The 26,383-nt window shown below is 52.1% G+C and overlaps 2 protein-coding genes and 1 long non-coding RNA gene across 8 annotated transcripts in view; 1 reads left to right on the forward strand and 2 right to left on the reverse strand.

Annotated features, from left to right (window-relative positions):
* Nucleotides 1-736: 736 nt before the first annotated feature.
* PEF1 (penta-EF-hand domain containing 1) lies at nt 737-16,595 on the reverse strand. The gene is made up of 5 exons (XM_042951619.1): nt 16,521-16,595; nt 7,284-7,584; nt 4,026-4,181; nt 3,413-3,556; nt 737-1,745 (listed from the first exon to the last, which is right to left on the reverse strand). Exons 1-5 carry the CDS (start codon nt 16,542-16,544, stop codon nt 1,516-1,518), a joined length of 855 nt encoding a protein of 284 aa, XP_042807553.1. The 5' UTR covers nt 16,545-16,595; the 3' UTR covers nt 737-1,515.
* Nucleotides 16,596-16,686: 91 nt separating this feature from the next.
* LOC122227143 lies at nt 16,687-21,918 on the forward strand. 2 transcript variants are annotated; one of them, XR_006205908.1, is made up of 3 exons: nt 16,687-17,063; nt 19,210-19,533; nt 20,936-21,918. It is a non-coding gene; the product is annotated as an uncharacterized LOC122227143 (long non-coding RNA). The 2 variants fall into 2 exon arrangements; XR_006205909.1 differs by having other exon boundaries at nt 19,210-19,407.
* An 849-nt stretch (nt 21,919-22,767) lies between these two features.
* The window catches only part of COL16A1 (collagen type XVI alpha 1 chain), a 49,542-nt gene continuing 45,926 nt past the window's right edge, over nt 22,768-26,383 (reverse strand). For all 5 annotated transcript variants that reach the window (XM_042951426.1, XM_042951430.1, XM_042951429.1 and 2 more), the window contains 5 exons: nt 25,434-25,622; nt 24,987-25,053; nt 24,110-24,286; nt 23,854-23,931; nt 22,768-23,141 (listed from right to left, as the gene is read on the reverse strand). In XM_042951426.1, coding sequence (XP_042807360.1) covers nt 22,939-23,141; nt 23,854-23,931; nt 24,110-24,286; nt 24,987-25,053; nt 25,434-25,622 — 714 coding nt within the window. In that variant the 3' untranslated portion in view covers nt 22,768-22,938. The remainder of the gene's footprint in view (nt 23,142-23,853; nt 23,932-24,109; nt 24,287-24,986; nt 25,054-25,433; nt 25,623-26,383) is intronic.

Raw genomic sequence — 26,383 nt, forward strand, 5'->3', positions numbered from 1 at the left:
GGCGGGACTCAGGGTGGGGCAACGGGGGATCTGGCCCCGGGTGGAGGCTGGTCTGGTGCCAGGATTCTAGCACATGGCAGCCCAGGGGACAACAGGGCTGAACTGGCTGAGCCCGGCAAACCTACTGGGCTCACTGAGCTGCTTCCCCCAAGCACCCAGTGCAGGGACAAGAGCTTTCTTATCTTCATCACCCAAAGCAAAAGGATTATCACACTGGTGCCCGTGATAAAGTCCCCCAACAAACCAGAATGTCTGGTGTCTTAGCTTTTGATTGAAATTCTGTCAGATCACTACAGACATTTGGTGTAGACTGGTTATCATGCTGATCTAAGGAGCTAGCTGGCAAGCACAGATGTCTGTGCTTAATAAAAATGGGGGGAAAGTTATGACTTAATAAATGCAGTTTGTCTGCAAGATAAAACTAAGGCTTGAGATAATGAAAAAGCCATGCTGTGAAAAGTTTAGGGCGGCTGCCCGTAGCCTACCACGCCAGCCCTAAAACTGTTATCAAACACAGCTGGCTTCTTGAAGTGAACCCGGCCAGGCCCTACATTTCAACTTCACCCTGGCAAATGGCACCAGCCCCACGTGGGCCATGTCCCCCCGAGACACTTCTTTCTGCATGGTGTGGCCTACGCTATGTACTTACATATGCGGTGAACGAGGCAGAGACGAGTGGCTGAATGGGCACGCACACGGGGGTGTCAACCGGAGCCAGGAAGTGTGACGGAAAACGTGGAACTCCAGAGTTCTGTCCTTTTATTGAGCTTACAGTTTCACTGAACTTTTGGCCCCGAAAGAAAAAACACACAACTTAAAAAAACAGCATTGGCAGTGGGAGGTGACAACTGTCCCCTGGGGATTGAAGCCGAGCAGAGAATGGCAGGCAAGTGAGGGGTCCGAGCTGCAGAGGGGTAGCCTGGCCAAGGGTGCCCAGAGAGCAGGCGGTCCAAGCCCCCGAGCAGGGCCAGCAGCCAGGCAGCTACAAGACAACACACGTGGATTTGGGGGCACGGGGGTGGTGGAATCCAAGCCACTTGGTCCCGCGGACAAACCTCCCTCGTGCTTGGTCAGCTTCCACTTCGGAGAAACTGGGTTCATCTGACAAGACGGTATGGGTGAAGGGACTCAGGTGCCAATGGCATGAGGCTGATGATCACTTACCCCTGGTGTCAGGGCGGAGAAGTGACAGCTAGAGGCTAGAACCCAGCGGACTGGACACTAACTGGCATCTTCTGCTCCTGGCACGAGGCTGGGCCATTGAAATACTCAGGGCTCCAAGGGCATTCAACGTCCAGTCCTCTCTTTGGCCACCTCCTGTGTGGCCTCAGCCTAGGTCCCCACTATTTGGTGACTGACACAAGACTCCCAGCCCTCTTCGGGAACAGCGCTGCATCAGGCAAGGGAGAATCTTTTTCTAGGAGGGACAGGAAAAGCGGAGAGGCCCGCATGCCTCTCCCGCTCTAAGGGGCCAGGAAAGGCCCCTGGTACACTCCACTCTACAGATGGGCTGGGTCATAGCATCCGAGAAGCTGTCATGGTGACGAAGTCCTCGAAGCTGAGCCGAATGGTGCCCTGTACAGCTGTGTCCTTCTCCCGGAAAGCCTCGGTCAGCACCTGCAGCTGGGTGCACACCTGGATGAAGCGGTCTAGCTGCATGGTGGGGTTGGCAGAGCGCGGGCAATAGCGGGAGACCAGGAGCTGGGTGAACTGGGGGCTCAGGTTGTAGCCCATTTGGGACAGAGCTGCAGGGGAGGGAGGGGCACAGAGAGCAGACACAAAACCTTACCACGAGCACCACCATCCACCAGCTCCGTGGAGCACGGCAGTGCAGGGGACTTGGAGGAGATGAGCGCCAAAACGGAGAGGACAGAGGTCCCTAGGGTCTGTCCAAGATGGTGGGAGCACAAAAGGGGCTCTAGCTGGATGGTGCCCTTAGCTGGAAAGCTCCCATCCCTTTCTCCAAATCTCCACTACTGTCTGTTCAGTCGGGCCCACGGGGTCCCAGAAGGACACGGGGCTAGCTCTTCTGTGACTCATGTGCATTACAGAAGGAAGCCCGCGCCCCCGGGACCAACCTTCCCGGGGCGGACATCAGAGGCGGTACGACAGAGTAGACCTGACAAAGGCCTGCTCCGTAGTCGAGACAGCCCTTCAGCAAGTTGCTTACCCTTGCTAAGCCCCTGTCTTATCATCCCTAAAATGGGAATAATACTTACCTTGTAGGTTCTAGTAAGGATTAAAGGAGGTGATCCTATAAAGCACTTGGCGCGGTGCCTGACACATAACAACGCTTTGTTATTTGTTAAAAATAATCAAATCGTCTTCCTCTCCCCAGGCGAGGCTGCTGGGCAGTTCCAAGGTCACGGCCTGCGTGCCGCTCTCTGTCCCTCCACCTGGGAGGCTTCCTTTGTTCCTCTCTGCACATCTACCAGCCCAGGCTAAAAGCTCCCCTTTTGCTACGTGGCCCTTGGGGAAGTTGCCTAAACTAAGCCTCAGTTTTCTCACCTGTAAAGGGGCAATGATAAGAGATCCCTCACCTAAGAGTGGGGAACAATAAACAGTAGCTATTGCACGGGCAGAACAAGTGATGTAACATATCAGAAGCGCTTCATACAGTGCCTGGCACACAGCAAGCGCTCCGGAAGTACCGATTTTGGTGGAAACGTCACCCTCGCCAATATCCGTGACAGGACCCGGCATGATCAGTATAGGTCATCTCTGGTTCCTTCAACCAGGGCACAGACATGGTGAGCTCACCCCCACCCAGAGCTCCTCAGTCTGACTGAAATCCACAGTCAAGCAAGGAGGGGACCAGGTTCTCAGGAAGCCCTTTCCCCCTCCCAGGTGGCAAAGCTCCCTGTCAGATTCTTATCACCCCACTAACCACCCATCTTGTAGAGTCAGAAATGGAACCAGACCTGGAGCTACGGCCTCAGGCCATCTTACCCGAATGCAACTTTTAGCGTGGTCTGGATCCCAGGGTTGGGAAGGAAACTGCCTTCTAGCAGAGCTGGTAACAAAAACCACCTTTCTGAGTCCTTATACAGGGCTCTTTCCATTCTGCATGCTAGAAACTAGAGAGGAAAGAGCCACACAGGCCACACACACTGGTCTCAAAGTGACCTGGGCCACCGAGCTCCCATCCCCGAGGCTCCCTGCTGGCTGGTCTCTCTCATCTAGTGGTGCCAGGAGTCCAGCCCCGATCCCGGAACCAGGTGCCCTCTTGCCCTGGATCTTGGCTCAGTGTCCCAGCCTGATCACAGAAGGGATGGGGAAGGGACCCGTGCTGAGTTTTAGAGTGTAGGTGGACATGTGGGAGTCAGAGGCTAGAGAAAACCCCCTTCCCTGCATAGGGAGTAAATGGAAAAGTCTAGCTCTGCCTGTGCAGAGTCCCCACCGTGGCCCTCACCTTGCTGCAGCTCGGTGTAGCTGATGGAGCCCGAGCGGTCCCGGTCATACTGCTGGAAGAGGTTCTTCCACTGCTGGATGAACTTCCACAGAGCCGAGAAACCATAGATGTCGATGCGGCCTGACTTCGTCTTGTCAAACATGTCTTGGGTGGAGACGGGGTGGAGGGAAGAAAAGCTTCAAGACTGAGGGCTGAGGGTCCGCGGGTACAACCCAGGCCGGAGTAGGAGACTCCACAGAGCCACGGGCCCGAGGCCCAGATGCTTGCACCTGAGACATACTCTCATCAAGTGTTGCCACCCTCAGCTCTAGCCCTTCCAGAACTGCGTATTCTCTGTACGCTTGGCAGCTGACCCCCTCTGTGCCATCTGCTACCAGGGCAGGGGGTCCCACTCTGCAGAACGGAAAACGGCATGTGACTCAGCGGGGTCCAGAACTTGAGAAAAGATCTCAGGGAAGGAGCTCTCAGTCTAGAGGATCTCACCTTGAACCCAACTTCCTGCCTGAAATCCTCCCTGGCAGGAAGATTTCTCCTCAGAATGGCTGCCCAGCCACCATCAGGTCTCAGGTGGCACTGCCCCAGCTCGAGCCCACGGGGAAGGGCTAGGACTCACTTATCATCATGAGGCACGTCTCGTCGTTGAACGAGGACCAGTTGGAGTTGACCAGAGCCTGCTTCAGCTCCTTGATGGAGATGTAGCCACTGTGATCAGAGTCTACGGACTGGAACCAGGAGTAAGCCTCAGGATCCACGTTGGGAGGAACACCACCTGCGGGAAGGGGTGCAAGCCAGAGGAATTAGTCACAGGTCTCAAGGCCAGTGTGAAGAAATACTGGGGAGGGCCGGCCTCGGTGCCTCGCTGGTGATGGGTTTTCCTTACCCACAAAGCCTCACAGGTCCACCGACCCCGTCTCCCCTTAAGCCAACAGCCTTGTTCTCATGGAAGAGGACCTTCGGTGCAGACTCAACGAGTATTTGCAGCCGGCTTCTACTCTGTGAACCTGCTGGGCTTTTCCTACAGTGTTCCAGTCATTTCTCTCTTTGATCTTAAGTTTCTAAGGAACAGGGACTTTCTGGCTGACTGAGAATTCTCTGCAAAGAAGGATTATCTCTTCCCCAAAGACCGGCAACCCAAAAACATTTGCTGAGCAGCTACCAGGCACAGCCCAGGGATGAATATTTTGAGAGTCACAGCAGCAAGGGGCCCTCTGGTGTGGGAATCAGGTCCGATCCAGGTCTGATCTTCCTGGCACGGTGACAGCTGACATATTCTATCAGGAGTCACCAGAGTGTGCGTGGCCACAGAACTCTACCTCTTCTTGTTCCCCATCACCTCCAACGCGAGGACCCATCCCCAAACCTCCCTGGAGACATCTCTGACACCTCCTCACCCCACACACCCAGAGAGAGCTGCCCGGTTCTGAGAGATCCACACACAGGTGCCTCCTCCCCGTTCTGACGCACCTGCACTGGTTCAGACACCTCTCACGTGGATTGTTGTAACAAACCAAAATGCCTAACCAACCCATCCTTACAGCTACTCTCCGCCACCCTGTCCCTTTAGAGTAATCTCCAAAATTAACTCAGTTCTAACCCATTACCCCTCGCCTCAACTCAAACCTCTTTCAAGGCTCCCCACCGCCTGCAAAATAAAGTCCAGCATCCTTAACACAGCATGCCAGGCCCTCCCGCAACGTGGTCCATTCTTGCCTACCTCTCGCACTCTGTCCCCCTCGCAGCTCTGTTCCAGCCCAGATGGAGCATTATATACTCACTCTTAGCCACCCCTGCTCATTCCCACAGCGGAGGCTTTGCTGCTCCCCGCCGTGTAACCCTTTCTCCCTCGTCTCTCTGCATCCATTTCCTGTCTCCCTGCAACACCCAAATAAGATGCCGTTCCTTCCATAAAGCCTTCCCTGTTCTTCCATCTCTGGACCGGCTTCCTTCCCCTCTCCTTTGTACTCCTTCTCTCTTGTTTTTTTTATTAGTTTTTAAAAACTTTATTTTTTTGAGAGACAGAGTGTGCACGAGTGGGAGAGGGACAGGGAGAGAGGGAGACAGAATCCCAAGCAGGCTCTGCACCATTAGCACAGAAGCTTGGATGCATGAACCGTGAGGTCATGACCTGAGCCAAAACCAAGAGTCGGATGCTTAACCGGCTGAGCCACCCAGGCGCCCCTGGATCAGGCTTTAGGAATCGCTGTTCCAGGGAGTCACTAGCCGCACTGGAAAGGAGACAAAAGTGGCCACACGAGGGGAAGCCGCAGATGGCGAGCAGCGAAAGGTCTGAGGCACATTTCTCCTCTCTCTGCGGCCCTAGAGATGATCTCTGGCCTCAGGCCCAATGGGGATAAGCCTCCCAGAGAGGGGCTCCTTCCCCTGCAGTGACCTCATGTGGGCTCACAGACGAGATTTCAAAAGGACGAGGGACTCCGCCATGAAGCTGCTGGGCTGAAAGCAAACAGCCAGAAGCTCTGAGCTCTGACAAGATAAATGCCACTGCCTCGGTGTTTAGAACCCCCAAGGTGTGAGCATCTCCCTCGGGGCTGCCCGCCTGGGAACGAGCGCGAAGATGCTGCAGCCGCCCAGCGGGGCCGCTCCCTGGAGGCCGTGCAGGTGTGCCAGGGCGGTTCTAGATGCCGTGCTGCTGGCTTGGTCTCCCGGGGGTAAGCGTTCTGTGAAGAGGCTGAGTCCGTGAGGACACAGGGACCCAGGCACTCCCCCTCCCTGACCCCCTGTCTGCAGCCACTTGGAAATTTGCACTGAGCCTGAGGCCGCCCACCAGGATTCTCTGCTTCCACTGGATCTCCAAGCCCCCCTCCCCCCGCCGCCCACCTTGTCCAGTACCTCACCTTCACTATCTTTGATCTTTATTCTCCCTGCGGCATTCTCCTGCCTGTCTCAGTACCTCCCAGTGGTAAGGCCCTCGTCACACGTGCTACCCCATTACATGCGGAATACCTCCTTGCTGAGATGTCCCCGAACGAGTCCTCTCACAGCACAGTGGGTACTAAGGCCTTCCCGCCGTGCCCAGCGTTCACCTGCACCTTCTCATCGAATCCTCATTAATAATCTCGTCAGGTCGTGGCATTCACCCATTTTACGCGTGTGGACGATGAGGCACAAACAGGTGAAGTGATCTGGTCAGGTCAGTACGTGGTCTGGTATCAAAAGCCCGGGTTTTCAACAACTTCACTATCTTGCCTTTCAACACATAAGGGCCAATCTCCCTCCCCCAGAAATGGGTCCTCCCCGCGGTGCACTGCCTCCAGTTGTTTGCCGACTCCCCCGCCCCTCCCCTGTAAGAGTGCCGTACGCCCTCTCCACTGCCTGGTGGCTTGTGGAGCCCCTCCGCGAGAGGACTATCCGTTCCCATCCTACTGATGGTAGGTCAGGCTTGACCAGGGGCTGTGGCGGGGCCAACAGAACGCGGGTGGAAGAAGATGTGAAGAACTTCAGCGCAGGAACTTTAAGGGGCACTGTGCTTTCCTGCCAGCCCTCCCCATCTTTCCTGCCACATCCGCAACATATCTCAGGGGCTGCTCCTTCAGCCTGGACGTGGAAAGCACAGACATGTGGCTCAGAACCTCGGCAGCCAAATCCTCAGCCGCTGACACGTAAGCAAGAGTGAGTGCGAGCGAGCGATAGAAATACACGTCTGCTGTTGTAAGCCGAAGTGATTTTGGAGTTGTTGTTACCACAGCAAGTTAACTAACACGTTCCTTGTTCTGCTGTTGCAAGCTGGAGCCAGAAGCAAGATGCTAGGGAGCCAGAGACGAGACTGCCCGCACACCCACAGGAAGGGCAAGGACGGGCCCCAGATAACTCAGAACAAGGTCAGAGGCACCTGGAGTCCAAGATCCCTACTCACCTGGAGGAGGTCCCTGTCCGTAAGGCCCGGGATGCTGGGCACCGTAGGAATTCGGAGGTGGCTGGCCATAGGGACCCCCCGGGGCCGCACTACCATATAGTCCTCCTGGAGTCCCAGGATTGGGGTGTCCATAGGGCCCTCCACCAGCCGGCGGTCCATAAGGCCCCCCGGGGGCAGGACCCCCGCCGTAACTGCCACCAGGGGGTACCCCACCGCCATACTGCCCTCCACCGTGGGGGGGTCCGGGGTAGTAGCTACCCGGAGGGGCTCCGGGCGCTTGTCCTCCAGCTCCTGGGCAGCCCTGTAACAAGAGCAAAATATCCATCAGAATGATAAGGCCGGAAACCAGCCACAGTCTGGCACTTTACAGTTACAAAGCACTGCCAATGCCATCGCCCTCTTGCAGCTGACCCCATAGGCAGGGCTGGAATTATGATCTCGCTGCTCAGACGGGCAACCTGAGGCTTCCAGAGAAGATAAAACTTAGCCAAGATCGTACTGTCCACGACCTGTGAAGTCAGGGCTTGCCCTCCTGGCTCCCCTTCCTATCACGCCGAGGGGCTCCGTGGGGGCTGGGATCGTGTCTGGTTTGCCACTCGTATCCCCAGCCCCCAGTGCCGAATGGATGGATGCTCGGTAAATATTTACTGAACAAATGAGGAGGTGAATGAATCAAAATCCCAAATCCTCACCCTGTGCTACCTCCAGCCCTATGTGGCGAATTCACGGCGCAAATGTGATTTGCACCACACACCCCGACCCTCTCCGATCACAGACGCTGTATCGGCAGCATGGCTTCCTTATTCTAGAAGAGCCTGAGACACAAAAGCATCTCACTCGTGACTCTGGGAGACAGGCAGGGGAGACCCTACTCCTCAGGCACCATAGTGCGACCGGTAAGAGGCAAAAAAGACCAGTCTGACTTCAGGCTCTGCCATTTATGAACTGGACTCATGACTTACCCTCTCTAAGCCTCAATATCCTCTGCTCTAAGTGGAAATAAAAATAGCGCCTATCCCAGGTTGGTATGTGAACGAAATGACACCGATCATGTGAAGTGCCCGACACAGGCCCTGGCACTCAAAACACATTAACTATTAATAACAGCACCGTGCTAGGCAGGAGGAAAGCCAGGTCCAGAAAAATCACGCATAGACCACGTGGAGGGGCTGGGACCAGGACCTGGGTCTCCTGGCTGTTGAGCCCAGGCCACGTGTATGGTAGCACACATACAAGGGGGTGCTCCCTCTCTTGTCCACGTCCCCACACCACTAGCCAGGGACCCGCAAACTCCGAGTGTTCAGCTACAGCTCCCTAAATGCCAGAGGGCAGCCCCAGCACATCTGCAGACAGGCTGGGCTCAAAGGCATAGGGAGCGGCTGGGCCCAGCTCTGACGAGGGTACCATCTGGACGTGTTCTAGATAAACCTGTAACGCACACCAGCGGACTAGCTGCTGAGAGCCTGGACTTCCTCTTTTTATTGTGTTTGGTAGCTTCTGGGGCACCTTTCCTCAAGGCTAAGGCCAAATTCACACTTCATCTAAAGGAGGTCGGATTGCTCAAGGAAGGGAGGCTTCTTGAGGGAGGGCAGGAAGAGGTCCTTCCACCTTCCCCACTCGGCATCGTGGGGGCTTTTCCACCCTGGAAACTGCCAGAGCTAGCAGCAAGGCTCCTTCACGGTGAAGTCACAGACCAATCTCAATTCCAAACTCTGCACTCACCAGCTGAGTTCTCACCGTGGGCCACTGGCTTAATCTCCCCGTGCCTGTTTCCTCACAAGTAAAATATAATAATCTCTCCCTCACTGGAAGGTTCTGCTGATTACAAGAAATACACGCAGCAGAATTTTGTCAGTTTAACTCTTAGCTAAAGACTCTTCTGATAAAATGTAATTTTAACAGATAAAAGAAAGTTGCTTTGGTAGAAGCGAGGTGGGGGTTTCAGAGCCCCGACCATGCTGGCCCCCTCTCTTGTCAGATCCTGAGGGAGCTCTGTAGAAACCTTATGGTGACTCGAAAGACAGTTTGAAAACCACTAAAGGGGGGCGCATGGGTGGCTCAGTCGGTTGAGCGTCCAACTTTGGCTTAGGTCTCACGGTTCAAGGGTTCGAGCCCCGCACCAGGCTCTATGCGGACAGCTCAGAGCCTTCGGATTCTGTGTCTCCCTCTCTCTCTGTCCCTCCCCTGCTCTCACTCTGTCTCTCTCTCTCTCAAAACTGAACATTAAAAAAAAGAAAAAAAGAAAAAAAAGAAAACCACCAATGTAAGAAAAAAAGTTCTCACAATAGTGCCTGGCAAAAGCAAACGATCTATAAATCTTGGCTGTTGTTATTATTATATTAATTATCATCGGCAAAGCCCTGGACCAGATAAATTCTTGGGGGGCGTATATAAAGAAACAGAACAGTCTGAAGGAGCAGTTAACTGAACAGTTAACTGAAGAGGCATGGAAACATTCTCCAACATCTAACAAAACAGCAGAAGGAAACGGGTGCTGCGAATGGATGCATAAGCCATGCGTCATGGGACCAGAAAGGAAAGAGGGTGAGATCAGGGGAGTTTCCAGGAGAAAGCCGCATTTGAGCTGGGACAAAAAGGGAGTTGGAGCAGTGTGATGGCAGGGGTGCCAGGAGGTGGTCATCTAACCTAACCCCTTCAGTTTATGGATGGGGTAACTAAGGAGAGGGGAAGGGAACCGCTCGAATCACACAAATCACAAGGAGCTGGAGGCAGAGGTGGAGGCAGACCACTCCCCACCACACCCGTGCCCAGTGACTCCCAATGCCTCCTGCTACAGTGCTCTTTCCTTAAACAATAGGGCACAGGATTCCGGCGTAGGATGAGAAAAGGGGTGGGGGCCCTGCAGAGACTGGGCGCACCCAAAGAACAGGCCAGACCAAGGCAGGAAGTAGCTGCTCCGCAACAAGCCCTGTGAGCAAAGCCATAAACTGGACCTGGCCTAGGGCACCTGAGGCACAGGCCTTCCCCCTGGGAAATGCCCCCAGACCGCCAAAGCAGGTGTCACCAGGCAGGTCTTCTGACCCTCCTGCTGTCACATTTCAGGGGCCTGCTGGGTCTGGTGCAGTCTGGCAGCAGCTAAACCCTTTCTGGTCTGCCCTGTGTTAGAGCCTTTACCTGTGCAGTTTATAGAGCACTTAAGAGAGAGAGAGAAAGAGAGAGAGAGAGAGAGAGAGAGACACACACACACACACACACACACACACACACACACACACACACACGAGTGCTCCTGGAAGAATCCTGCCAACAGTCCTCCAACAGAAAAAGGAAGATTTTTCACACCTGTGAAATGACTTCATTCAGCAAGTATTTATAGAGTGACCACACCGTACTAGGTATGGGGCGGGGCAAAACTAAATAGGGCCTATCCCACTGTGGCCCATAGTGGTTATGATACAGTTTGATCCGTGCCATCAGAAAAGTCTACTTAACTGCTATCAAGGAGACATAAACAGAGTAATTTGTTTTGTTCATTGAATGACGGATGAGCAATCAAATGAAGAAATGCATGAAGTGGATCAAGGAAGGCTTCCTGGAGGAGGCAGGAGTGATACTGGAGGCGGCCTTGAAGGATGCACGCGCATTCCCTAAAAGGAAAGCAGGAAAGGACATTCCAGACAGGAGGGAGAAGATTGATGAAGGCACACATCTAAGAGTGAGCACAGAGAGGTGGGGGAATGGCCTGAAAAGCAGGGGCAGGGACAAGAATGCAAGGTGAACTCAGAAAGGCTGGCTCTTTACAGGCTCCTTGACCAAGCTCCCCTCCTGCTGCATTTCTGTTAGCTGGTGAGTTACTGGTGTCTTAAGGTATTTTCTGTCTGTCTCTGCCTCCTCCATGCAACAGTGGGCTCCCCAAGGCCAGACACTGGGCCTCATTCATCATGGTACCCAGGGTCCAGCACAGTGCCTGGCACCTGCAAGCCTCCATAAATATTTGAACAGATGAATACCACTCTAAAGAGTTTGGGCTCTATGCCTGAGGAAACAGAGCGCCATAGAAGGGTTTCCAATGGAGGAGGAACGTGATCAGAGCGTTGTTTAGAGAATTAACCAGCAGCGGGGTGGAGGATGAGCTAGCGGGGGAGGCAGCAGCCCAGGTGCTAGGCAGGCAGGGCTTGAACCAGACAGCGGACTTAGACATGGAGCGAGCAGGATGGATTCTGAAGCTATTTCGGAGATAGGCTAGACATGACTTGACGACTAATTCGATTAGGGAGTAGATGGAGGGGGAAGGAAAGGGAAGTGTTTAGAATGACTCAGGTTTCCAGCGTGTACCCACGAAGGAACTAGAGCCTCCAGGCTGCGGAGGAAGTTTGGGGAAGATGGTTTCCAGGGTCACGGAGTTGTTAGTGAAGGTCTGAACCAGACATGAAAACCAGAGTCCCTGACTCCCTGTTCTTTCATGCTACTCCATGCTGCCAACCCTTTTGAGGCTTTTTCCGAGAGCATTTCATGCTGATCAACACAAGACTGTGAAAGAAAGAAAAAGACGGGAGAAGTCCTGCAACCACGGTTCCCAAAGCATCACAGAAAACTATCCCTGGGTCTTTACTAAATGCAAATAAACATTTGATATACTGGGGCAGGGAAGGGGCAATTCACATTGTACTGAGGTTCTGCTAGGTGCTTCCAGTTCAACTGACCCTCACTGATCCTCAGTCCTGTGAGGAAGGGCTATTGCCCCCATTTTACAGATGAGAAAATTAAGGTACAGAGTTCACTAATGTGCCTGGGACAAACAACTAGAACAGATGAGCTGGGATTCAAAACGGGGCCTCTACCACCCTCTGCTGTGTTCACTCAATTGTGACTGAACAGGGACTGTCCTCAATGTAGCTGTCAAATATGAGGGATTTCTACAGTGGACAGGGCTGAAGCGGGAAGGTGGACTGGGTGATCTTTCAGACGCTTCAAGCCCGGAAATCAGGACTCAGAAGAATCTTACTCTTTTTCCAGCCCAGTGCCCAGACCTGATTTGAGAAGCACAGGACTGTAAGAGACCCCAAAGGCCCTCCAGTCCAACCTCTCAGTAGGTGATGGAATCTCTGCTGCACCATCTTGAACCTCTGTTTACATTCATGCAAGTAGTGGGGAGCTCAGCTCCCCCTACAGGACCTACTCAAGAAGCTCTGTGTTTTCCTTCGGCTCTGAGCATTCATTCATTCTTCTACCCCCAAGACCCTCGTGGAGTTCAGAGATATCAAAGGCGGGTGCATGCCGAGTCCTGAGGGGGAAGGGAGTAGGCAGGCTGCCTTGCAAAGGGAGGCCTGTGCTCTGGGGCTGTCCCTCAAGTGTCTGCTGGAGGAGGCGACAGCCCATTCTAAGGGGTTAAACAATCAAGAAGACAGGAGTGGTCTGGGCATTCACCAGCAGAGCCTCCTAAAATATTTAAAAGGCCAGAAACCTGCAGCCAATAGACAGTGGGCCAAGAACTGTCCCAAGACTTCAATTACTGCCTCGGTGCTGACACTCCAAAATCGTCTGTCCAGTTCCATCTCTCCTGAGCTGCAGACCCACATATCCAACAACCTCCTGGATCTACTCTCCAAATGTATCCCTCCCTCTCGTCTCAGCGAACAGTACCTCCCACCCAGTCACCCAAACCTGAAACCTGAAACCCCAGTGCCCTCCTGGGCACCTCCTCTTTCCTCCCCTCCATCACCCCAATTAGGCACTGAGTTTTCTCAATTCTACCTCCCAAAGGCTTCTCAAATCCATCTCCACCAGGTCGCTGTTCTCTGTAATCAAGTTTACTTCAACAACTTTGAAACTGGTCTCCCTGCCTCGTCTCTCCTGCTTCAGTCCATTTTCACAGTGCCCCATGGTGCCAGCTCCAAAGCACAAAGGAGAGAAGACTCTTCAACAGCTCCCCTCATTAGTCAGGATGAAGTCCGCACTCCCTCGAAAGGCATACAAAGTCCTTTAGGATCTGGTCCTTGCTTACCTTTCTGGTCTCATTTCTTAGCCGTTCCCCCCTCTTCACTACATATTGATCTCCTGAAATTCCTCCAAGATATCAGGCTCTCTTTTCCCGACCTTTGTGCATGCTAGTCCCTTCGTTTTCTTCACTCAGCTAATGCCGATTGGTGATTTAGCTTTTGGCTTAAATGTCACCCCCTCTAAGATTTCCTCACCCCCAGACTTACTTAGATGTCCCTCCTGTGCTGTCCTAGTGCCTTACACTTACTCCCATTTAATATTTATCACACCGATTCTACAATTTATCCATCTGTATCACTCTTTCCTTGGAGTATTTATATTTACTACATGCCAAACACGCCGCCAAGCACTTTACGTGGATTATCTCCTTTAATCTCTACAGTAACTCTTGAGGTAGGTTCTCTCATGACCCCATTTTAAAGAAGGGAAAACTGAGCCTTGAACTTTTGCAAGAAACTTCTGCAAGGAAATGGCAGAGCAGGGATGTGCAGCCAAATCTCTCAGCCTCAGAGACCAAGCTCTCACCAAAACCCATCAAGGCTGCCCCCCTCCCACCCAGGACCAAAGAAAGGGTACTTGATTTTATGATTTTATGACTCCCAACACCCAGTCCATGCTTGAGGACCCCACGGCTGGAGGCAGTGGAAAATGAGAGGAGTTTTGACTCCCAACAATAGGATGGAATCCTCCGGGGCCATGTACTTACTGGGTGAAGCGGGGCTGGTGTTAACTAAGCCTTTGGATGCTCTAAAACAACCAGGCACTTTCTTGGAATACCCTGGACCAGGAGGGACAGGCAGAGAAGGGTATAATGGGGGGATAAAAGCATTTCTTCTTCTATTCTAGACACATTTCTCTTCGGGCTCCTCTTCAGTATTTCACTCTGAGCATAAGCCCAAGCAGCATGGTAACAGCAACTGCGGGAGCAAGAGCCATCACACCCTTGGTATCAGCAATGTGCCAAGCTCCCTGCAGGCTTCATCATATTTTGTCTTGATTTCAGCCCTATGAAGGCAGAATCCTCCCTTTTATCATTCCTCCCTTTCTAAAGGTGAGGAAACTGAGGCTCAGAGCCCTCAGATGGTTTGTCCAAAGGCACATAACTGTTAAGTGCTAGAATTAGGATTCTAGCCCAGTTGTATCTAACCTGGAAGTTCAGGCTCTTAATTTCTATGTCATTGCCTCTAGGATGCATACAAATGAACTCCAGATGCTTATTAAGATGTAGATTCTTGGTTCCTTCCTGGGCACAGAATAGGTCTGAGGTGGAACCCAAAGGTGTGCTTTTTAAACAAGCTCCTAGGTGATCGTGACACAAACCATCCACCGAGAAACAAGGCGTGATGGCAATGTTTTCTCAAACTGTGTTTCTCCAGAATACTAGTGTTACCAAAAAAAAAAAGACCAGACATTCAAAAAGCGGCCAGTTGAGGTGGGGGGGTGGGGGGTGGTGGTGGCAGGGAGCTCCATGGTTAAGTAAGTTTAAGAAATACTGCATATTCTGGGGCGCCTGGGTGGCTCAGTTGTGTTGAGCATCTGACTTCAGCTCAGGTCATGATCTCACAGCTTGTGAGTTCGAGCCCCGCATCGGGCTCTGTGCTAACAGCTCAGAGCCTGGGTCTCCCTCTCTTTCTCCCCTTCCTCCACTCATGCTCTGTCTCTGTCTCAAAAATAAATAAACATTTAAAAAAAAAAAAATACTGCATATCCCAGTCCTCTCTGGCAGATTTACAAAGCATATTAACAAATTAAGAATTCAGAGATGCCCCATGTTGAATAAACTTATTCAGTTGTATTTAACAGACTATTTCCCAAACCTACCTAAACCACAGAATCTTCCTCTATTAGCAATGCCTATTAACATTTCATAAGATCCAACAAATGGAATGGAACTTCAGAAACCCTGCTAGGTTATACTTCCTCCTGACCTCGGCCCATGCCAGCCTTTTTTTTTTTTTTTTTTTTTCCTACCTCTGCTAGATACACAATGAAAGGAGTTCTAAGTTCTAGCCCTCACTTGCTACATGTGACCTTGAGCAAGCCACTTAACTTCTTTGGGCTCCTTCCTCAGCTATAAATTGGGGATAATAATCTCTGCTAGAGATTCGGCCTACAGGACCTTCATCACTGAGATAATAAAGGTCCAAATACTGTGTACAAAAGCCACAGAGTGCCGCACTTCCTCGCCACTCTTTTGGCACGTGACTATACCCAGCGGAGTGCTAATATCCCATATATTTGTTTTCCAATTTTCCCTGCATGGGTTTTATCTCCTAAATTAGTATGACCTTGGGCAACTCGAGAGCCCTCCCTGGGCTTTGGTTTCTTAAAATGAGGGTATTTGAGGAACCCCGCCCCACCACTGGCTTTCTAGGAGTGTAGAAAAAAATCAAAATAGTTACACTTAGAAGTACCAAATGCTTTACAAGCATGACTTCATTACTCTTCCTAGCAGCTCTATGAAGTAGACCCTATTACTGGGCCCTATTTTACTAAGGGGGAAACAGGCTCACAAAGGCAATACACCCTTGCCTAGCTGCTCAAAACTATTTACGTGATGGAGCCAAGGTGTGAGCTTTCCTCTGACTCCAAGCTGAACTTTAACCACTCTACCAATCTGTCGTCCAACAAAGGATTCTGGAGACAGAATCCCCTTGCTGTGATGTTCTTGGCTGGATCAAAATGGGCTGGAGGTGGGCAAGGGCATGTTGCTGAGGCTTCCGGGTTCTGCTGCCTGCCTAGAGACTTCAGATGAGTTCTGCCTTCTCTGGGATTCACTTTTCCTATGCGTGAAACGGAAGTGTTAGACTAAGTAAGCAAGGTCACTCGTGGAACCCGCGAAAACCACAGATTCTCCTGATTGTTCGCATGCAGTATGTCAGGGTGTGTTTTTCTCCGACGCCCCCAACGATGCCGACGAAACCAGTGCTCTCAATGTTCTGTTGGCGTTGGTGAGGCCGCAGGGAGCCCCCGCGGGACTCCTGAGAAGGTGTGGGGCCCAAGCGGAGCCCAGCCTGATTACGTGGGGTCCAAGGTCCCCAAATCCTCGCCGGCGCGACGTCAGAGGGGGCGCGACGCGACCTCCCAGACCTGTAGCACTGCGTGACGTGAGACGGGCGCGACCGACCAGCCCTTTTGCCTTCTCTCCCGCGCGAGACCTCACTGAAGCCAGCTTCAGCGTGGGAAGGGCGCGGAGAAAGCCGGGAGAAAGCCAAGCAGGGCCGGGGCCTGGATTCGGCGAGGCCCCTCCTGGAATCGCCCGCCCCCGACACTCACCTGCCCGTACGGATAGCTGGCCATGGCGACTCGACGTCACACGCCGGCGGTGGGCGGAGCTTCCCGGTCCTAAACCTGCCCCGCCTGGGCCTGGGGGCGGGCACGCTTCTAATTGGGTGTCCGTCGCTGTCTATCTTGGGCGCACGGGCCGTCGGGAGTGACGCTACAGGGCGATGGTCGGGTGCCTCGCGGAGAGGCCCGAGGAGCTAAGGGCTGGGTAGAGGTTTCCGGAAATCTTGTTCGCTGTGTTCGCGGTGCTGTTGCTCCCTTTCCTGACCTAGCCTAGGCCCCAGGGCTGCTCAGACGCGGGTATTTGGTGAGAAGCTTGGGTCGGTTGTTGCAGTGGTGGCCATGTTTTAACCTGGCAAATGGGACGCGTGATAGTGGTGTAGTTTCAGTTGTCAGTCACTCTTAAGTTTCCGCCCGCCGGAGGAGGGCCCAGGCGGTTGCCGTGACAACGGGAAACAGCCCCAGGCCTCCTGGAAAGGACGGAGGCGACAGCGAAGTACTTCGCTCTAATGTCAGGACAGCATGTGCCAATTAGTAGGTTTGGAGTGAGATTTGTGGTCTTTGGAGAGGAAAATCCCCCGCTGTCAGAGGAGGAAAATTAGATCACGTAGGGTCTCTTCTTTCCTAAAATGGGCATCCTAAGGCCCAGAGAGACAGTGACTTGCCCTAGTTCACAGTAGGTTGGGGCAGAGGTGGCCTAGAACTGGTGTCCATGGATGCCCATTTCTCAGCAGGGAAGCCTTGACTGGTCCACAAAGTCAAATCCTGGTTACTAAGTGACCGCGTATAGTCGTACTTAACTTGGTCTTGGTGGTTTAGGCTCTACACTTGTTTGCGTGCTTATTTGACTCATTTGTTAAGTTCTTCCATGTGAGCATGGATTGTGTGTGGTTTTGCTTGTCATAGCTCCTGTACCTAGTACAGTGCCTGGCACTGTAGTTTTTAAAAACTCAATAAAGGAAGTGTTACGAAGTGCTATCCATTCCAGCCCACCTATCTAACCATCTAGCCAGGCATTTTCCAAAATCATTGTGCTGATCATGCTATTTGCCCACTGAACAGCCTACAATGGTTCCTCTTCATCTGCACCTACAAAAAAGGCCCAGCCTCTTCATTCTGGCACCCCAGGCCCTTCACAATGTGACCCAGTCTCATTGGCACTTGGTCTCACTGTCACTGTGCTGTAGTCCAGCCTGTCTCATGTAAGAGTTCTCTTTGATGTTTTCCCCCAAAACTCATTCCTCTCCTTCATCTCAGAAAATTCACCCAGACTCCCAGGCCAGAAACCTAGGATTGTTCTAGTGTGGCCTCTGTTTCTCCACATATTTTCCCATTTCCATTTGCTCTACTTCCAAAGTAGACCCACATCTACTCTTTTCTCCCTGTTTGCACTATTACTTTAATCCAAGACTCCGTCATCTGTGGCCTGCGTCACTGCAGTAGCCTCATGGTCAATGTCCTTGCTTTCACTCTTTCCCCACACTCTATTCTTCGCGGAGCAGCCACAGTGTTTGTCTTATATGTAAATTAGATCGTGTTATTCCTGGGCTTACATTCCTCCAGAGGCTTCCCATACCTCTTAAAATAAAAGCTAAACACAGCCTTATGAACTTCATGGCCCCATGTGACCAACACCTTGCCTGTGTCTCCAGCCTCACTTCCTGCTCCTGCTGTCCCCCTCTGTTCCAGCCATGCTGACCTGGTCTTCACCCCTGGAACTGAGCTCATTCCTACCTCCGGATTTTTGGATTAGCTCTTCCCTCTGTCTGGAATGCTCCTGCCTTGACTCTTCACGGGCTGGCCCCTACCTTGCCATCCAGGTTTCGGTTCAAATTTCCCCTTGTGGGGATAGGGACATTCCTTGACACCACATCTAAAGTAGCACTGTTCCCCCACATTCTAGTCATCTGTCATCTCACACTGTTTTAGTTTTTCATACCACTTGTCACTGTTTGAATGTCCTATTTAAAGTTTACATGCATATTGCAGGATTGTTCTTTTCTTATTCACTCCCGTATCCCCAGTGCCTAGAATAGTGCCTGGCATGAATTTAATAAATGTTATTAGACATCACCATCATCACCGTCATCCTGTATTGAATGCTAACTATGTGCCCATTGTTGTGCTAAGTACAATGTGTTGTTTTATTTCCACTACGGCACTTTGAGATAGATATTTCTGCTCGTTTATAATGAGGAACTGAGGCTGAAAAGAGGCTACGTGACTTCCTTACTATCAAAAAGGTAAATGGAGAGGTCAGGATTTAAACCCAGGTGCACATCTTTTAACCACTCAGTACTTAGTAGTCTTGTCTTAATCTTATAAACCGCCTCCCTTTCACCCAGTCCCCCCAAAAATGGGTAGAATCGAATTGCAAAATCTCAGAAAGGAAGAAGTCCTGCAGTGTGGGCTGAAGGTCAAGGGGTATTTGCTGGGAGAGAAAATAGGTGATACCTGGGCGGCAAGATGCACACTCATTTCATTCCACAAAAATATTAAACCTATTGCATTCCCACCCCTTGCCAGGCTCTGTTCTAGGTGCTGAGGATTAAATGTCTATGAATCTCAAACCCCTAACCCCCTCTGCCCGGCAAAGTGTTCCTAGGAGAACATTCTGCTGGCTGTCTTTGCTTTTTAGGTTCCTAGGAGAACGTTCTGTTGGATGTCTGTGCTTTTTTAGGGGCAAGAGTATCCAAGTTCTCTCTCGGGTACTGAGACCAGCCAACGCCAACATCCAGGGCTGTGCCTCGGAGGACGTGGGGCAGGCCCAGGTGTGTTTATTTTGGAGCACGCTGGATAAAAGGGGGATCAGGATCTTCCAAAGACCAAAAAACAATCAGCTCATTTCCAAAACCTCAACTACCTGAGGCAGACAGAGGTGGGTGGGGAAGTTCCTGTTATTGTTTCAGCTTCAGCCAAAGGGGGACACTTGGATTCCAGTCCTTTTGTAAAGCACGGAGCACTTTGCTGAGTTCGCGGGAGCTCTGTGGTTGACCAGTTAGAGGTGAGGCAGAGCTTGGTAATGGAAGGGCCATCCGCTGGAAAATATCACCTCCTCTAGGGACACATCATCCGCCCCCCACCCCCGCCCCCTGGCATCCTGGCTCAGCTCCAAGCTCCGGTATTGCTTACTGAGAAGGAATACCGACGGTCACCTAATTATTGTGGAATTAATTCTCTTTGATTCCAACGAGAGCCAGTCCTGAAATTTAAATTGCAGTCGGATGCTGTGGAGGAGAGGTTGATATGCAGCTTTCCGCAGAACCAACAGAAAAATGAGAACAGCAGACGTGGCATTTTGGCCACACTTCTTTTCCATTATGGGATCATATAGAGACTACATTGATATATTCTATTCCCGTAAATTATTCAGGACAACAACAAAAAAGCTAGTCTCGTAATGGGGCTCACAGACCACATGTGAAGAAAGCGTCTAGATTCTGTTGAATTCTGGTGACAGGGGAAACTATTAATGACAAAAAAGGAAGGTTTAAATTCCAGAAGGCATCAAATTGGGGATTTTTCTCTGCGGAAAGAGTGTGCAGCAGCCTTTTCTCCCTCTCGCAGAGCGGAGCGTTTCTCACATTCTCACTTTTCAATTTGCTGCCAGTGAAGTCCTCAGCAGGCAAACCTGACCCAGCGGCCCCCTGCATAAAACCCTTGTCTCCCACTGCCTGTGCTGCCCACCATCCGCATTCCAACCACAAGACACGGTCCCCCTGTCACTCAGCACGCTGTGCTTAGCCACCTCTGGACCTTGGCACATGGTGTTCCCTCTGCTTGAGGTCCCTCAGCCCTGCGCTCCCCTGGCGCCTGGTACTGCCCCACCCTTCCACTTTGTTGTAATTTCTTGTTTTCCATGGGTGCGGGGGCCACATCTCTCCTGTTTGCCCCGGACTCCCTGTGACAGTTCCTGGCACAAAAATAGTGAGAGAAAACAGGCTCACCAAGTTAGATGTTACCAATTTGAATGATCTGTATGCTGCCTTTATTTTTTTTTAAGTTTATTTATTTATTTTGAGAGAGAGAGAGAGAGTGCATGTGAGCAGGGGAGTGGCAGAGAGAGGGGGAGGGAGAGAATCCCAAGCAGGGTCCCTGCTGTCGGTGCAGAGTCTGACATGGGGCTGGATCCTACAAACCCGTGAGATCATGACCTGAGCCAAAATCAAAAGTCAGACACTTTACCCACTGAGCCACCCAGGCGTCTCTGTATGCTGCCTTTAAAGCCTGGAATATACTGAGAAATGAAGACCAAAGAATAACAGGGCAGGAATGTGAGAGAGCCACCTAAAAGGAGTGGAAATCTTACGCCCCTCCTTCCTTTCTCTTCAGCTTACCCAGCTCCCAAACTTATGAGCAAAATCCATGGATTTTTTTTTTTTTTTTTTTTTTTTTGCTGACCACAGTAACAGAAGAGACTATAAAATCCAGCTTTCCATCTGGTTCTTCATGGTCCAAGAAAATAGAGCAATTCCAGACTCCAGGGAGACAAGCACTCAAATCACGACAGCTTAAACCAGCCTGTTATGGATTCCCCTAAAGAGTAGCATGAATTTGACTCTGGAAGAAAAGGAAAGAAAGCCTCATTTACTATGTAAGGATGGATTCCGTGGGGGCCCTCAAAGGGGGATGCGTGTGATGTTTCCCCATAGTAATATTCCCCTCTGGCCTTCAAAGCCAATGCGCTCAACCCAACAGCTGGTCCTGCTTTTCTCTCTCTACTCACGCCAATGTCCTTATCACGAGGCCAGTCATCAGTTAGCGCTTCGCAGACTGGGCCGAAAGTGGAAGCGGGCCTTCCAATGGGAACGCTTTAACATCTGTCCTCATCCACTGTCCAATGCTGGCTGCTACTTCAATGCAAATATGATGCGTTTGCTTTTTCATGTTTTATGTTAGAACCAGGGTTAGCTGGGAATTGCTGATGAGGGACGAAGTAAGAATCGGCACCTCGTTAATCTAAAAGCATCATGGGAGACACCGAGGCGTGCTCCAGAGCCTGCCTGATATCATTCCCCTGGCCACGGGCACACCTCTGCTCCTGGCAGGAGGAAAATAGGGCAAAGGTTCAGAAAAGCCATCAGTGGGCTGGTCTCCCGGCATTTGGGGCCCTACTGGAGGAGGGAGTTTTCAGAACTATGCTGGACATGCCAGCTCCGGAGAGATGACAGCCAGTTTGAAGGCTTCAGGCAGTTTGGATAAGCATCTAGACTCTGGGTGCATTTCTGAGCCTGCTCTGTGATCCCTTTGAAGTTTATCCAACTTAAATAAACCCTCCAGAAAGCTGGGACCAGTAAAAAGGCTTTCTTTAGAAGTCCCTCTGGACGTGCCCTGTTGCTTTCTCACAGGGCAGTCAGCCCATCAGCACAAGAGATGTGAAAAAGACAGAAGGAAGAGGCTTGAGATGGAATGTTTCCATAATATTCAACTTGCTCTCTCTCTCTCTCTTTTTTTTTTTTTTTTTTTTTTTGGTCTTCTTTTCTTCCTGGCCTTTTTATATATTGAGAAGGAGACGGCAGATAGATCACCAAATTCCCAGCGGACTTTGAAGACCCTGCGCTTAGATCTGATCATGGCTTGCCCATGACCCCTGTGCCCTTTCCGCCGATGCAGCCTGTTTCTGAAGGCCTCGGCTGAGACGTGTGGGAAAAGCATCACACGCGTTAGATGAACAAGGTTTAACAAAAGATGCCATTTGGGGTCCAGGAGAGCTGGTGACAGGGCCATGCACCGGTACAGGCAGAAGGTTCCATTTCATTTCCTGGAGAAGCGGTCCCTGGTTGCCTAGGCCAGGCGCTGAAGCCTAGCTTTCCGCGCTGGGTGGCATTTCCCCAGGGGCAACGTGGATTGGCTCTGGGCCACGCTCAAGAAGTCAGAAGGGTGGGCAGAGGGTGGGTGGGGAACTGAGCACTGGTTTCTCTCGGAAGCAAACAGGGAGGGGCCTTTATGAGCCATAAGTTGGGCCTTCATACCTGCTTTTGGCTCATTGGTGAGGACAGGCTGAGTGATGCCCCCACTCTGACTTTGAGAGGCGTGCCACGAAGGGCAGGACCCAAAGTCCACAGAGGACCGAAGCATGACTCGAAGCATCTAGAGAGGAGAGCTGAGCTGGGGGCACCTTATACAGCAGCATCCCACAACTCCACAACTCCACTGGTTGGCCACAGACACGTGGGAGATGCCCTTTTTTGACCCCGGGACCACACGACAGAAGGCAGATGACAGAGAGGCAGGGGCAGCACCAGAGAACCCCACTGGAAGTGGGGTTGCATGTAGTTTTATTTATTTATTGGTAAAAAAATATTAATAGCAATTAAGAAACACAAAACATTCACAACCCATCACAGAGTCCTGTACGTGTCGGCCATTTATTCCCAATGGAATCCTTCATCTGACGGAGGCCGTGATTTCAGCCGAAAGGCCCCTTCATGTTTTTCATGGGCGGGTACTGCTGCTCCATCGGCATGGCCCCAAAGCAGTCAGAGGGGTTACAGTGGCCAGCCTTGCCTGGCTGGCCCATGGGACCCGGAGGGCCAGGGATGCCCGGAATGCCTTGCTGGCCCATGGGTCCGGTCGCGCCCATCTTACCATACCCTGGAGGGCCTTGAGGACCTAGGGAGGGAAGAGTCAGAGAGGGGAGGTCAGGAGACCCAGGCGACAAAGAAGAAATCATGGTCACGGTACCTAACACCTTACGTTTGATAAATATTTGTCAGGCTGTAACAGGTTTTCACGGACACCTGATCTGATCCTTCCGTTAATTTAACAGTAACAACATTACTGGCTTGTTTTATTGGGAGCTTCCACGTGCCAGGCACCAGGCGAGTGCTTCTGATGCATAATTCGATGAATCTTCATGACCATTCCGTGAGAAAGAAACGATTACCTCATTTTGTAGATGAGGACACAGGCTCAGAGAGATTGCACACTCGGGAGTTCGAGTGTTCAGTGAGGCCGGGTCTCGGAGCCAGGCCGTCGGGCTTTGGTCACTTCTCTTTTAGGCTATGCAGCCTGACTTAGCGACCTTCTCAAGGTTCGACAGCCAGCGTGGCGCCGAGCAGGACATGAACTCTCATTCGCTGGCCCCACCATATCTGGCTGTCTTCCCCTGTGTCCTGCTAGCCCAGTTTAGGACCTGGGGACGGGCCCTGGGCCTTCTGCTCCACCCCCCCCCCCCCCCCGCCCCCGGCACACACTGGCATTACCGTGATAGACCTGTAGTTATTTGAGGTTCTACACAACTATATTGTGCTGTAGAAGGAACATAAGGAAAGCAGATACCAGCTGCTTGAGATTCATGCTCTCAGATTCTGGCTCTTCCTACCTGGGGGGCCGGGGAGACCATTTTCGCCAGCCATGCCAATACCAATGTCCCCCTTTTCACCTTTGGTACCGGGCAATCCTGAGACAAAAGGAATAAAATAAGTCCTATTCCTGAGCGGAGAAATGACACCCCAGTGAGATTATTTGAAACACACACATACACACAAATATCTTATTCGCAATGGACCTCATGCAATGCTCTTGTCTGCCCCAAAGAGTCACATGTGCACCTCGGGGGCACCGGAGGGCAGAGCTACCTCTCATTCCTGGCACACCCTGGCGTCCTTCTCTGCCGATCTGACCAGGAAGTCCTGGTGATCCCGGAGCGCCTGGCCGGCCCGGAGCCCCATCCTTTCCTGGGGGTCCTGGTCGTCCCGGAGCTGCGGCCATCTCCATGGGGAACTGCATCCTGGAGGTGTAATAAGCCATCCTCTCTGTAAGAAAGCACAGGGACAGGTCCCAGGGTGTCCCAGGGACTCAGACGGATGCAGACGGGCCACCAGCATGGAGTCCAAAGCCGCCTTTCTTCAAAGGGCAGTCAGAGCAAGGAACACGCCTCCCGTGCCCTCGCCTTCACCATCCTTTGCACGCTGGTCTTTCGACAGCACGGACCTGATCAGGGCCTCCCTCCTCTCCAACACCCTCATTAGTCTACCGCTGGCTTCACAAGAAGGTCCGGACTCCTTGCTTTGCATTCAAGGTCTGCTTCCCAAGCAAGATGGCTAGCACCATCAGGACAGGGGCCACGTTCTCCCCAGGCCCTAGCACGGCCCTGCCGGATGAACAAGTGCACGGGAAAAAAGCGTAGAAGCGAAACCACACCAGCTAGCTTATGGCTGCTGCTTGCCCCTCTATTTAGAGCTCGCTTCATGCAGACTCGTTTGATTTCAGCTTCCCTGTCTGTCTCCTCTGCTGCAGTGGGGGCTCGGGGAGGGCAGGGAGATTCATTGTATCTCAGGGCAGAGCAGGTGATAAGGAAGGTCTGAAGTCTGATTGAACATATGCCTGTAAGTGGGCGAGGAGGGGTCTGGGGCGGAGGATTGGGCTCTAAAGGAAAAGGAGGCCAAGGCAGGGCAGAGAAACAGTGGGGAAAAGCCAGCAGCACCCACTGCCGCCCAGCCAGCTGCCAATTACCATCAAACATTTTAATGATCTCTTGTCTGATGAACCTCTTGATTTCATCATAATTCACCATGTCTCCCTGAGGAAAAAAAAAAAAGAAAAGAAAAGAAAACCTGCCTCAATTATCCTTCCAAGCCTGATACTCTCCCCCTGGGAATAGACTTTGTGGAAAGAAAGGATAAGGAAGGGAACAAAGCTTCTAGGAGCGTCCCACAGATACTTAATCCAAGGTCCTAACCATCCCCCCCCCCCGCCCCGAATTGGTGCATGACATTTTGTGGATCAGTGCATTTTCCTGGGGAGAGGGTTCCCACGCCTCCCAGCTCTCCCAAGCAAGGTTAAGAACCACCTATGTGGGAGTCATGCTCTTTCCCTCGGGGGCTTCTACAATGGTCTCTGCTCTACCCTGGATGCCTGCTCTGTGCGGCGGTGCCCCTGGCTGCCAGCCGTTCCCCTTACCATGGAGCCAGGCACCCCAGGCAATCCAGGGCTCCCCGCAGGCCCTGGAGATCCAGGGTGGCCTCTCTCTCCTGCAGGACCCGGTGGCCCAACGGGCCCCATGGAGCCACTCTTGCCGGGCCCACCAGGCATGCCAGCTCTTCCCTTCTCTCCTGCCTGGCCCTTCTGTCCGGAAGGTCCCGGATCACCCTACAAGGACAGGAAAGCCATAACCAGCATTGCCAAGGACTATCAAGTCCACCTTATTATGTCTCAGCAATCAGCCTCTCTCTCTGTCTCTCACCCTCTCTCTCTCTCTCCCCACCCCCCCACCCGGCCCCTGGCATCTTCTTCTGACTGTGGTCACAGCATCCTACAAGCTTGCCTGGCCTCACAGCTCCCAGAGCAGTCCGGGTCCTTCGAAAAGACAGTTCTTCATGCTGTTACTCCCTGTTTAGAAATTCTGATGCCTCCCAGCTGCCTTCAGGCTAAAGAGTTGATTCCTTGGCCAGGCATTCAAGATCATTCACGATGTGGTTCCCATCACCTCTTTTCCAGGTTCATCTCCCTGCCCTCGAACCTACAGCCATGCCTCATTGCTTATAAGTCTCTGCTTCAGCCACGCTGTCTTAGCCTTCCTTGCGTGGAATGCCCTCTCCCTCCTTCTACCCGGCTCACTCCTCCTGCTCAGCTGAAATACTCCTGTCCTATGCACAGCCTCCCCGACTCCCCGGGCTGACTTGGGTGCTGTGTCTAATCTTCTGTAAAGCTTGCCATGCCCTAGCATAAGTGTGGCTGGACGAAGTGAGTGGCTACTGTTCAGAGACTTCTGTTTAGCCAAAGCTGGGACAGAGGACCTGGAACATGAGAGGGAGCAGGTGCCAGCAGCATGAATGAATCAATCAACTGGTCAATGAGTGAATGAACTTGAGATTTCCACCCTCCCAATCGTAGCTAAGAACTAGGCCCCC

This window comes from Panthera leo, chromosome C1 (genome assembly GCF_018350215.1).
Source record: "Panthera leo isolate Ple1 chromosome C1, P.leo_Ple1_pat1.1, whole genome shotgun sequence".
Taxonomy (NCBI): Eukaryota; Metazoa; Chordata; class Mammalia; order Carnivora; family Felidae; genus Panthera; species Panthera leo.

Excerpts from the sequence above, each read along its gene's own strand:
- PEF1 (XM_042951619.1), bottom strand. The coding sequence starts at position 16,544 with ATGGCCAGCTATCCGTACGGGCAG. Across the intron at positions 4,182-7,283 it reads CGGACAGGGACCTCCTCCAG|GTGGTGTTCCTCCCAACGTG; the intron begins GTGAGTAGGGAT and ends CCCTTCCCGCAG. Across the intron at positions 1,746-3,412 it reads CTACACCGAGCTGCAGCAAG|CTCTGTCCCAAATGGGCTAC; the intron begins GTGAGGGCCACG and ends CCTCCCCTGCAG.